This window comes from Culex quinquefasciatus, chromosome 2, assembly GCF_015732765.1.
Source record: "Culex quinquefasciatus strain JHB chromosome 2, VPISU_Cqui_1.0_pri_paternal, whole genome shotgun sequence".
Classification (NCBI taxonomy): Eukaryota; Metazoa; Arthropoda; class Insecta; order Diptera; family Culicidae; genus Culex; species Culex quinquefasciatus.
Genome location: NC_051862.1, coordinates 164,515,553 through 164,528,672, shown reverse-complemented (window position 1 = coordinate 164,528,672; position 13,120 = coordinate 164,515,553). Strand labels below are relative to the sequence as shown.

General features: G+C 34.4%; 1 protein-coding gene across 1 annotated transcript in view; it reads right to left on the bottom strand.

The window, feature by feature from the left end:
- Window positions 1–13,120, bottom strand: part of LOC6038065 (ATP-binding cassette sub-family C member Sur) — a 173,177-nt gene that overhangs the window by 92,117 nt on the left and 67,940 nt on the right. The window contains exon 5 of the mRNA XM_038250893.1: window positions 3,649–3,897. Within this exon, the coding sequence (XP_038106821.1) occupies window positions 3,649–3,897 (249 nt within the window). The remainder of the gene's footprint in view (window positions 1–3,648; window positions 3,898–13,120) is intronic.

Sequence of the window (13,120 nt, the reverse complement as noted above, 5' to 3'; positions counted from 1 at the left end):
TATTGTATTTGTATTGTATTTGTATTGTATTTGTATTGTATTTGTATTGTATTTTGCTATTTTACACTGAAATGTCTAATGCAGTGCAAATCAGTGCTAAATTTCACACCTTTCAATATCTATATTGCAAAATGTAAAACAAATCTATTAAGCAAATACAAAAAAAAAATCATTATGTAATTCAAGATTTTTTTCAATCCAGCCTGCTTAACCCCAGTGGCCCCTAATTTTTTGCAAATTTTCCCCACCATAACTGTGACCGCGTACGTCAACGGAAGGACATAAATCATATTCCACACAGCAGCCAGAGCCACTTCAGGACGACGCGTCCTTCTGTGTTGTGACAGCGGCCCTTAAGAGCAGGGAGACTTGGAGGTCAGTCCTCATTTTTCATTCGGTTTCTTTTCATTATCACACTCTCAGGACCAGGTCCATGTTTGGGCCGACTGGGCTGAGCTTTTATGAAAAGTGAGTTTTTCGTTCGGATTTTGGGCCCGGCAAAGCAGGGATGAAAAATGATCCATCTTGGACGTCTGACTAGCTGCTATTTAGCTCGTTTTGTGGGACAGATCGTTGACAAGGGTGAGCCAGCTTTGACAGCCGGAAGAAAGGCGAGATTTGTAAATAAGCTAGAAGGGTAGGTTGTTATGACTGATGGGAGACTTCTAGTCAAAGGATACTTTTTTGTATCTTTTTTGAGTAACTCATAATTTTGGACATCAAAACTACCCACCGTGCACACTATAATTAAGCTTCTCTTGGCACGAGAAGAGCCCCCACCGGAAGAAAAAAACTCTGCCCAACCTCATCAGCATTATAATCCAAAAGCCTCGGGGAGATGTCTTGAGTGGCTCAACGAGTATTACAATTGAGCAGTTCTCTAGGATTTCGGTCATTCGATTTTTTTTTGTATTTTTTAATCCGGCTGAAACTTTTTTGGTGCCTTCGGTATGTCCAAAGAAGCCATTTTGCATCATTAGTTTGTCCATATAATTTTCCATACAAATTTGGCAGCTGTCCATACAAAATGATATGTGAAAATTCTAAAATCTGTATCTTTTGAAGGAATTTTTGATCGATTTGGTGTCTTCGGCAAAGTTGTAGGTATGGATATGGACTACACTGGAAAAAATGATACACGGTAAAAAAATTGGTGATTTTTTATTTAACTTTTATCACTAAAACTTGATTTGCAAAAAACACTATTTTTAATTTTTTTATTTTTGATATGTTTTAGAGGACATCAAATGCCAACTTTTCAGAAATTTCAGGTTGTGCAAAAATCATTGAGAAAATTTTGAATCAATACTGATTTTTCAAAAATCGAAATATTGGTCGCAAAAGTTTTCAACTTCATTTTCGATGTAAAATCAAATTTGCAATCAAAAGTACTTTAGTGAAATTTTGATAAAGTGCACCGTTTTCAAGTTATAGCCATTTTTATGTAATTTTTTTGAAAATAGTCGCAGTTTTTCATTTTTTAAAATTAGTGCACATGTTTGCCCACTTTCGAAAAAAATATTTTTGAAAAGCTAAGAAAATTCTCTATATTTTGCTTCTTCAGACTTTGTTGATACGACCTTTAGTTGCTGAGATATTGCAATGCAAAGGTTTAAAAACAGGAAAATTGATGTTTTCTAAGTCTCATCCAAACAGCCCACATTTTTACTGTCGATATCTCAGCAACTAATGGTCCGATTTTCAATGTTAATATATGAAACATTTGTAAAATTTTCCGATCTTTTTGAAAACAATATTTTCAAAATTTTCAAATCAAGACTAACATTTCAAAAGGGCCAAACATTCAATATTACGCCCTTTTGAAATGTTAGTCTTGATTTGAAAATTTTGAAAATATTGTTTTCGGAAAGATCGGAAAATTTTACAAATGTTTCATATATTAACATTGAAAATCGGACCATTAGTTGCTGAGATATCGACATTGAAAAATGGTGGGCTGTTTGGGTTAGACTTAGAAAACATCAATTTTTCTGTTTTTAAACCTTTGCATTGCAATATCTCAGCAACTAAAGGTCGTATCAACAAAGTCCGAACAAGCAAAATATAGAGAATTTTCTCAGCTTTTCAAAAATATTTTTTTGAAAAGTGGGCAAACATGTGCACTAATTTAAAAAAATGAAAAACTGCGACTATTTTCAAAAAAGTCACCTAAAAATGGAATTAACATGAAAACGGTGCACTTTATCAAAATTTCACTAAAGTACTTTTTGATTGCAAATTTGATTTTACATCGAAAAATGAAGTTGAAAATTTTGCGACCAATATTTCGATTTTTGAAAAATCAGTATTGATTCAAAATTCATAACTTGCTCAATGATTTTTGCACAACCTGGAAATTTCTGAAAAGTTGACATTTGATGTCCTCTAAAACATATCAAAAAATAAAAAAAATTAAAAATAGTGTTTTTTTGTAAATCAAGTTTTAGTGATAAAAAGTTAAATAAAAAAATCACCAAATTTTTTTTTACCGTGTATAATTTTTTTTCAGTGTAGTCCATATCCATACCTACAACTTTGCCGAAGACACCAAATCGATCAAAAAATTCCTTCAAAAGATACAGATTTTAGAATTTTCACATATCATTTTTGTATGGACAGCTCCCAAATTTGTATGGAAAATTATATGGACAAACTAATGATGCAAAATGGCTTCTTTGGGCATACCGAAGGCATCAAAAAAGTTTCAGCCGGATTAAAAAATACAAAAATTAAAATTGAAGAAAATAGACCGATTTCGTAGAGAATTGCTCAATTAAAATTCGTTATCATTTTTGGCCAAGAACATTGCGACTTCCTGTCTGGAGCTGAGAAGGAAAAGGGCCGAAAAAAGTTCTTTTCATTTGGCCATTGTCCGTTCCGGGGCTTGGTCTTGCGGAATTGTTCTGGAAAAGCCATAATAAGAGAAATGTTGAAGGAGTAAAATTCCGGAAGCAAAAGAGGAGACACATTTAAAATATTACCACGACGTACGTAATTAAAACTGTGCGGAGCGATTATCATGAGAACGATTCTTGGGACACTGTGAACATGATTGTTTTTTTTACTGAGAGATTTATATAATTCCTGAATATTTCTTTAGCATCGCTTAAAATTTTTAGGCAATTACATTAGTTTTTGCGATTTTTTACACTTACTCTAAATAAACACAACGCATCAAGTACTACTGCTAGTATTCGGTAAATCCAGTTCCAAATACCAATAAATATCTTCCAGAAAAAAAGTAAAGAAAGCGTCACTTTCTTCATCCTTTCATCGCTTTGGGACCCCCTTCCGTAATCCCAACTACCTACCACTTTCCACCCCTGCTGTAATTAATCACCCCGTTTTGTTACAACGAATGCCGTAGGCCTTTACCACACCAAGTTGTTTCCCAAGTCGAGCGGGGAATAGTTTCTTTGGACTTACTTGACGGGAAAATTGCTCCCACCTGAGGGATTTTTCCCCAAACCGGGGGAAAAGAGCAAAGAAAGGAGGAAGTGGAAATCCCAGCACGTGTCAACCACCACGTGTCACGCAACGTCACCTTTCTTTAGGCATTGATTTATAGCAAACTTGTTCAGGAGACAAGTGTTTTGAGTAAAAAGTTAACAAAAATACTTTTAAAAACTAAAGATAATAAACACTCACCTTAACTCGTTGATAAATCGACAGAAACTGGTCGTAGTGGAACCGGCTCGAGTCCTCCTCCGGCAGCCGGCCCAAATTGGCCAGCTCTAGGGGTTCGTGGTAACCGCTCAACAGCAGTGGGACAATCCACCAGAAGGTGACCCGCGAAAGAAACGGACACGCCGCAGACTTGTGCACCGGTGCCGGCTCCGGTGATTTAGCCATCAGCGTTGAAATGTGGCGCCGAGTGGTGGCAGCGGGGGAATTATTCTGGAAAGTAAAATTAAAGCCAGAGTAGGTATTTCTTAAAACGGTGAACTTTATCGAAATTTCATTGATTGTTAATTTTAACATTAATAAATGAAGGCATTTTTATTCTTTTCTTCATATACTTAACATGATCAAAGATGTTAGGTCTCTTCTGGATTTGTTTAAAGATAACATTTTATGTAACATAGTGTAGTGACAAAAATTGTTTTTTTAAATCAGCAAATAAAAATCCGTTACCATTTATTCGGTGTTACCCCAATCTAACCCTGAGCAAATCTGTTTATTTTATTTGGCTCAATCTTTGTGGTGCCATTTTGTGTGTCATTAGTTTACCCGTACAAGTCTCTAGACAATGTTGGCATTTTGGCGTTAATATTCGAAAATCTGTAATTTTTTAAGGAATTTTCTGATCATTTTGATGTCTTCTGCAAAATTGTAGGTATTGATGAAAAGTACTTCACGGATTTGTTGCTAAAATTTTAAAGATATATCAACGGAAAGTTGAGTTTGAGTGAAATATTTGCAGTTTTTTGATAATTAAAAATAGGGATAATAAGTGACCCGGCTTCGGCTGACGATCCCTAAGTTGCTATGGGCGCGGGTTCGATGCCCGCCTTATCCTCCTGGCTTTCTATCGGATGGGGAAGTAAGACGTCGGTCCATTTGCGTAAAAGAGGTTTTGGGCGACTCTCACCACACATAACCTTCGGACGCCAAGAAATGAGCAGAAACTTGCAACAGATACCACAAAAATTTCTGAAAATATTTTTAATGTTCAGAAAATTAACTATTAAATTTTCTAAGAGATAATGATTTGGCTCAAACTTTGTGGGGGCCTTCCCTATGACCAAATAAGCTATTTTGTGTCATTGATTCACCCATACAAGTCTCCATACAATTTTGGCTGCTGTCCATACAAAAATGGTACGTAAATATTCAAACAGCTGTAACTTTTGAGTGAATTTTCTGATCAATTTGGTGTATTGGGCAAAGTTGTAGGTTTTTTTGAGGACTATTGAGAAAAAAATATGTACACGGAAAAAATTGCGGTTATTTTTATTAACTTTTTGTGTGTGTGTGTGTGTGTGTGCAACCAACCAAACGGGACCACGTGGTCGCTTCTTACAAATTGAGTTGTTTCCATGTATTTTAGATTTTAAATTCTATACATGCAAATAACTCGCATAGGCATTTGGTAGGTGTTAGCTCTGCCGAGCTTTGGTGACCCATTTCTACGCAGGCTAGCCGTGCGCGAGGTACTTCTGCTTGAATCGACAAGCCCCGCCCTAAAGAACGTTTGCATCAATCGGATTCAAACGTTATTTAGCACTTCCGAGTCCTTGTCAAATGGGCAAAGACCCCGCACGTATATAGTTTGTAGTAGTAGTATTCCTAATTCTACCAATCCAAAGGACGGGGGATCGAACCCCGGTTCGAGTGACTTTAATGTTTCGTTCATGTTAAGAGTTTCAAAAATTCATATTTCCTGATCTTTCTCGTTTGGAGCAGATGGGAATCGAACCCAGGATCATTCGCTTACAAAGCGAACACCGTAACCAGTCAGTCACGGCTGCTCCATGGTTATTTTTATTAACTTTTTTTTCACAAAAATTCAATTTCCGAAAATACGTAATTTATGATTTTCGAGACTTTTTGATACGTTTTAGAAGAAAAACCCGCAACATTTGAGCCATAGAGAAACTTGGTCAAAAAATCTGAATTTTTGAAAAAATAGTGATTTTTGGAAAAAAGCGAAATTTTATGCTTTATTCAAATTAAATCCAGACTAACATTTTAAAAGGGCCAAACATTCAATATTGCGCCCATCAAAAATGCTAGTCTTAATTAATTCATTTTTTGAAAATGTTTTAAGCAAGAAGATCTGAAAATTTCACGAATGTTTCATATTTTAACATTGAAAATCGGACCATTAGTTGCGGAGATATCGACATTACAAAATGGTGGGTTGTTTGGGTGAGACTAAGAAAAATTCAATTTTCATGTTTCTTTTTCTTTAAGCCGATATAGGTATCTCAGCAATCAGAGGTCCAATCTTCAATGTCTCTTACACAATTTTATAGAAATTTTTTTGAACCTTTCAAAGATTTTTTTTTTAGAAATGGTCACTCATGGTCACTATTTTTTTTTAAATCAAAAAACTGAAAATATTTCGCTGAAATCAAATATTCGGTGGCTGTATCTTGTACCGATCATAAAAAAATGAAACATTAGTTAAATTTACTGATCTTTTCGAAAACTATATTTGAATTTTTTTTCAATCAAGATGAGCATTTCAAAAGAATGTTTGACCCTTTCAAAGGTAATTTTATTCCAAAAATCATGATTATTTTTTTAATCATAACTCGGCGGAAAATTTTCTGGGATATTGAGTTTTTGTGAAAAAATCAAAAAGCATGATTTTTTTCGTGCACCTTTTTTTCTGAACAGTCCTCATCAATGCCTACAACCTTGTAGAAGACATCAAATTGATAAGAAAATCTCAGTTACAGATTTTCGAATATTTACGTACCATTTTGTATAACACGCCAACACGATACAAAATCCATCTTATTTAAGAGCGAGTTTTTCATCAATAAGTAACAGGTCGTATCGAAGTGCTCCGATTTGGATGAAACTTTCAGCGTTTGTTTGTCTATACATTAGATGAACTCATGCCAAATATGAGACCAAGCCACGTAGCCCAGTGGTAACGCTTCCGCCTCGTAAGCGGTAGATCGGGGTTCAAATCCCGGCTCGGACCAACACAACTGGTGATCTTTTCCCTTCTGGAATCGATTGCTTAGTAAAGGGAAGGTAGTGTATCGTCACAAACTGGACCTTATCACGACACCTTAGGGAGGCGACCTATGGAATGTTAACAATAACCTTAACATGTTAACATTAAGTTGAGAATGAAACTGCCACTGAATCCGCTTTGTATATGCCGGCCCCGATACTCTTCAAGGGTGTTACCCTCAGGAACAGGGAAAGATTTACTTTACTTACTATGCCAAATATGAGCCCTCTACGACAAAGGGAAGTGGGGTAAAACGGGCTTCGAAGTTTGAGGTCCAAAAAACCTAAAAAATCTTAAAATTGCTCGCATTTCCGTAAAACTTTATCAATTCCAACTTTCGTCGATGCATTTGAAAGGTCTTTTGAAGCACTTCAAAATGGGACATTGACATCCAGGATTGGTTTGACTTTTTCTCATAGCTTTTGCTAATTACTGTTAAAAAATGATTTTTTTATAACCTCAATATCTTTTTGCAACAGCCTCCAACACCCATAGTCAAATAGGTCAAAAGATAGGTAATCTTATGGACTATAAGCCTACGGTATTAACTTTTTGGCCAATCGCAGTTTTTATCATAGTTTTTCGATTTTTCTACAACAAACATTTTACAACGTTAGTTTTTGCCTTCCATAGCGACACTTTTTTGTCTCAATTTTGCCATATTCGGAATCCTCGGAAAATTTCACGTTTGTTAGAAGTATTGGAGTGGTAAATTTGATATAAAAAATAATTAAATAAAACATTTTTGAAAAAAGAAAATGATTTTATTTACCCTGCGATCAATGCGTCAAATGCTGTATCAAGTAGGCGGAAACCTGTTTCACCCCTAAACCAACAAATTGTTAAAAAATATTTTAATTCATTCTAAATTGCAATTTTTCCAATCAAATTTACAACTCTAATACTTCTAACTAACGTGAAATTTTCCGAGGATTCCAAATATGACAAAATTGAGACAAAAAAGTGCCGCTATCGAGGCCTACAGGGCAAAAACTAACGTTGTAAAATGTTTGTTGTAGAAAAATCGAAAAACTATGAGAAAAACTTCGTTGGCCAAAAAGTTAATACCGTAGGCTTATAGTCCACCCAAGTAACAAGCAAAATGCTTCTACTTCTTAGCAGGTTTTATAAATGATTTAAAATTTGCTACTCGGTGTTGTGATGATATTGAACAAAACTTTAAAGATTTACGATAGAAATCTCTTAAAAGTATCTTCAAGAGCACTTTAGAAGCATGACACATAGTTTTATGCCACTCTTCGTTGTTTGACTTGAAGTTATCCCAGAGAGGTTATTTTTAAGACCATTTTACATTGCCAATACTGCCTTAAAACTGAACTAAAACTTCTCCGTTTAATGAAAGCATAATTCAAGAGTCTTTGAACTTGATCTGTCAAATCACTGAATATTCGTACAGTCAGTCAGTTTAGTGACCTCTCCGACACGCAAAATCGGCACGACGCATCCGGACCAGAATTAGGCGTTTCGAGAATGGAGAAAAATGTCCCGCGGAGTGCTAGTGTTTTTATTGGTTTCGTGTTGATTACTGTGACTAAAAATGTTCGTTATTTCAACGTTTTTTCCCTGTGATTTTTTTTCGACATGTGCTGGCCGAAGAAGCCCACCCGGTTGAGGATCTGGATGCCGGTGCGTGCCGCGAGCTCCTGTCCGGCGCCCAGGGCAAACTTTCGTCGGCCTCTACTGATGTGGAACGCGCCGAGGCTGAATTGCCGTTAAAGTGGCCAAGGCTCTCGTCAAGGCTGTCGAATAAGGTGCGAGCAAAACACCAACCTGCCGGTGAATCCGTGTCCAGTACCCGTCCTTACATTTAGATTCAAGTGCGAGATCAGTGTTTTCTTCAAAAGTCGCGGCCGTTCAATGAATAAATAAAAAGATTTGAAAAATAATTAACGCCATTGTTTTAATCCAACGACAAAAAAAGCATTTCCAAAAATCTTTTTCGGATCTACCTCCTGCAAACAAATATGTGCATGCGCTACGGTCGCAATACTACGCGTTTTACTCTGCGATAAAACTGCATTAAAGCTTACTGCAGTCTACATGTTCTTACTTAATCTTGAACAAGAGCTTCTCAAGAAACATAGCTCTAATAACTGTTTTGAGTAAGAGAGAATAGATTTGATGAGATCAGCCATATTAACATGAAAAATAACGCCCAAAAACGGAAGCCATGTTGATTTTTCTGCTGATGTAGAATTAATTGTTCCATTAAAAATTACAAATCATAGTAATTTTGAAAGATTCATACCTTCGATGCATATTTTTTTCGAGGCATCTAAGAAAATTGATCAGTGAAATTTTTATGGCAAGAATTTTACGATAAAAATGGCTGCGTAAAGTCACAGTCTTATTTATTTGGTTATTATAATATAATTATCGGTGTAAGCCTAAGTTCATCGGCCATTTGTGAATTAATTTCGAAAAGATTAAATGGATTTCACGAAATAAAATTCAGAACTGGTTTTTCTTCGACAAATCTTTTTTTATCATCAATGAGAGCAAATAAGTTTAAGTCCACTTTATTACAGTCTTGAAGATCTCTTCTATGTTGTTATAAATTTTTGAAGCTTGAGAATAAGTTTTAGAATAGCAATAAAGAGCATTTGCAGAGTATTGTAAAAATCAACGTCAAACTTGCTTAGTTTTAAATTACTCCGCATAAACGCTCTTGATAACCTCCTAAAATAGTCCACTTTGCTCTTAACTCAGGTTTAACGCTGATTTATTGTTGTTCTGGAGAGAGATTGGCTTTTTGATATTTTTTGGCTAAGATAACTTGAATCTATCTTTAAGAAAGTAAAAAAACTTAAATTGTTACTTAAATTGTTAAGCATAAGCATATAATTAACTATCTTTTGACCTGCGGAAGTATGGGTGTTGGAGGCTGTTGCAAAAAGATATTAAGGTTTTAAAAAAATCAATTTTTAACAGTAATTTGCAAAAGCTATGAGAAAAAGTCAAACCAATCCTGGATGTCTACGTCCCATTTTGAAGTGCTTCAAAAGACCTTTCAAATGCATCTACGAAAGTTGGAATTGATGAAGTTTTACGGAAATGCGAGCAATTTTAAGATTTTTTAGGGTTTTTTGACCTCAAACTTCGAAGCCCGTTTTACCCCACTTCCCTTTGTCGTAGAGGGCTCATATTTGGCATGAATTCATCACGGCGTATTTTCTGGGCAACCTTAAGGAGAAAAAATAGTCATCGCTACTTTCAAATGTGTCTTATAGGAAATTTTCTCAGCTTTCCAATGCTTCTTAGAGCGAAATGTTTCATCGGGAAATTTCTGAGATATCTCTATTTTAAGCTTTTTGTTTTAAAATCCTTAATCATTTATTGGAAACTTTTAAATAACAGTCCAGGAAACTTGTCAAATGATGTGTTTCATGTGTTATTTACTCATCAAAATGTGTAAAATAAGACAAAAAATAACTTTGTAGAAGGTTGTAATTCGCTAAACATTAGAATAATGGAGTTTTAACCGCATTGTTGAAGATATGGGTTTTATTCAGAAATAAAAATCATAAAACAGTAATTAAATATGATTTTTACAAGTACAAATAGATTATTACATAACTTTTGTGTACAAATAACACCGGTCTGCTCTGATTTAGCTTGTTTAGCTTAACCGAAATTTGGCAGGTTTGTGATTGATAGGGTATTACTAGATTTTTATTAATATCTATCATATTTCTTTAACCAACCATCAACCAGTTGCATGGATTCAAAACATGTTTTATATTAGAAATTGAACTGCAAACACCATTAACAACTGTTGCAAGCTTTAGGAGAAATACTTTTCATTAGTATGAAAATGATTGTTTTAGTTTTTTTGTATCAAATTATCAAGGAATTAGCAATATTTCTTCTTTTTTAAAAAATGTTATATATATTTTGATTTTTGTTCAAATATGTAAAGGAAGTGTCTGTTTGTTTTTTTTTTTTTTTGTTAAAATAATATTGAATTTTTGTTCACACGAAAAAAAACAAGTTAGTTACGGTGTTTTCAGCATTCTGAGTTTAAAGACTTGAGTTTCATTACTACTTTTAAGTGCATTTCTAACAGTAAACATTTTATAAAATGTTATCTTTATTTTATACTCATGAAAATATGACTTTTGAAGCTTGTTACAGTAATATGAAGAATATTTTTGATTTCAAAACATATTTGTTTTTATGCTCCTTGTTAATGTTTGCTTAAGAAAATATCGAATTTATTCATTAAAATTCAATAACACCATTAACAACCACAAACCAAAGTTTCGGTTGAACAAGCTAAATCAAATCAGACACGTGATTTTTGTACACAAAAAATTACCAAAACCAAAACAAAAAATATGTAATAACCCAACAATCTTGTAAAAAATCTATTAATACGGTTTTATGATTTTATGTTCTGAATAAATCCCATATATTCAAAAACTCAGATAAAACAAAATTTTCACAATGTCAAGCGAATTGCAACCTTCTACAAAATTATTTTTTGTCTTATTTTACACATTTTGATGAGTAAATGACACATGAAACACATCATTTGACAAGTTTCCTGGGCTGTTATTTAAAAGTTTCCAATAAATGATTAAGGATTTTAAAACAAAAAGCTTAAAATAGAGATATCTCAGAAATTTCCCGATGAAACATTTCGCTCTTAGAAGCATTGGATAGCTGAGAAAATTTCCTATAAGACACATTTGAAAGCAGCGATGACTATTTTTTCCTGAAAAGGTTGTTCTAGAAAACACGCCGTGTCATCTTATGTATAGACAAACAAACGCTGAAAGTTTCATCCAAATCGGAGCACCTCGATACGACCTCTAGAACAAACCGAGCAGAATTTACAAATACTGCCTCAAGATTTTATAAATTTCCACATGCCATTTGTGTGTGAAATGTTGCCAAATTCATATGGAAAATGATATGGACAAACTGATGATAAAGGTCGTGCATAAGGAAAGCATCCACAATGTTTCAGCCAGATTTTATTAAAATTACAAATGGACCAAATTGAAAAAATAACGAAAAGCTTGGAAAAATGTTTGCGATGGCTTGAAAAAACGCCAAAATTATCATCAAAAATTCAACCCTCTTCAAGCCACTTTTTGAAAAAAAAAATAGTTGGAAATAGATGTACAAAAAGTTGCAATAAGGTTCACTTTTCAATAAACGATTTTTGTCAGTATAACCAATGCAAGGGGTTCAATTTTTTCGGTAAAAATAAGTAACTTTGCCAATTTTGAGGCAAATCGGTTAAGGTTTAACGGTCGATGAAGTTTGCAAGGGAGTTTGTGAAATTGTATGGGAAAAACCAAAAATTTTCATAATTTCGCCAAAGGTTGCGTTAAATGTGTCCTTCTCAAGTGTAAGATTTTTTGTAAAATTTCATAACAAACAACTTTGACGACGACCGCAAAACGATCCGAACTAACCCTGACGAGTTATTCGCGATTTAAAGAAGACGTTGTTGTATGGAAAGATTATTTTCACCAGCATAGATGTCCCATATACAAGCAACAAACTACACAATAGAAGTTTGTTAAGTTTGCGCGAAAAACTGGATTTCCTCAAGATTTCTAAAACAAATTACTGCATGCTGTAGACTTTTCTGAAAGAGCACAGGTGTTTGAACTACATCAAAAACTCAAAAACTCAAATTTGTTGATTGCCAATCCTTTATTAAACAAATAAATTTTGCTTCATATGTTAACTTCTTAACTGCTATTAGTTAAATTTATGAATAAAACAACAAAATATACCTTTTGTTTTTAATTATTCTGTTTTCATATGAAATTCCAGGAAAGGAAATTTAAACCATATGATAATACAATAATCACAGAAATTCAATTAGGAAATCAATGTTTAATATCTTTTCCTTAACTATAGTTCGCTAATCTACAAACGCACGTTACGTCTGTTTGTGAGCAAGTTCAGCACAACACAAAGTTTCAACGCGGGTTGCAACGCAATTACTTCCTTCCGTTTTCAGTAAAATCTCAAATTTGTCAATCAGTCGTCTGTGCAAATCACGCGCGTGAGCAAGCATGTCGTAACTTGCACCAGTTCGGAATTCCTGGAAGAGCAATTCTTCAAAGTGCTTTAGCAGCTCGCTTCTGAAACCCGCTCCCGGAAAGTCATCAAATTAGCTCTGCAGCGAGACAGAGTTAGCATTTCAATAATAGTTCAGCTAAAATGTAGCTAAAGAGCATCACGGTCGTTACCAAGATTTTCATCATGGTTTACACAATTGTAAAGTTTTCCAGCTTGGTGTGTCAATTTTGCCTACACGCTTTTTTATATTTTTTGACGCAATTCTGTTTTTTAACCTTGAAAAACTACGATCCAAAAATATGTGATGAAATTCGCAGCTTTCCCAAATAGTTTATGATCTATTGCCACGATCGCTATCGC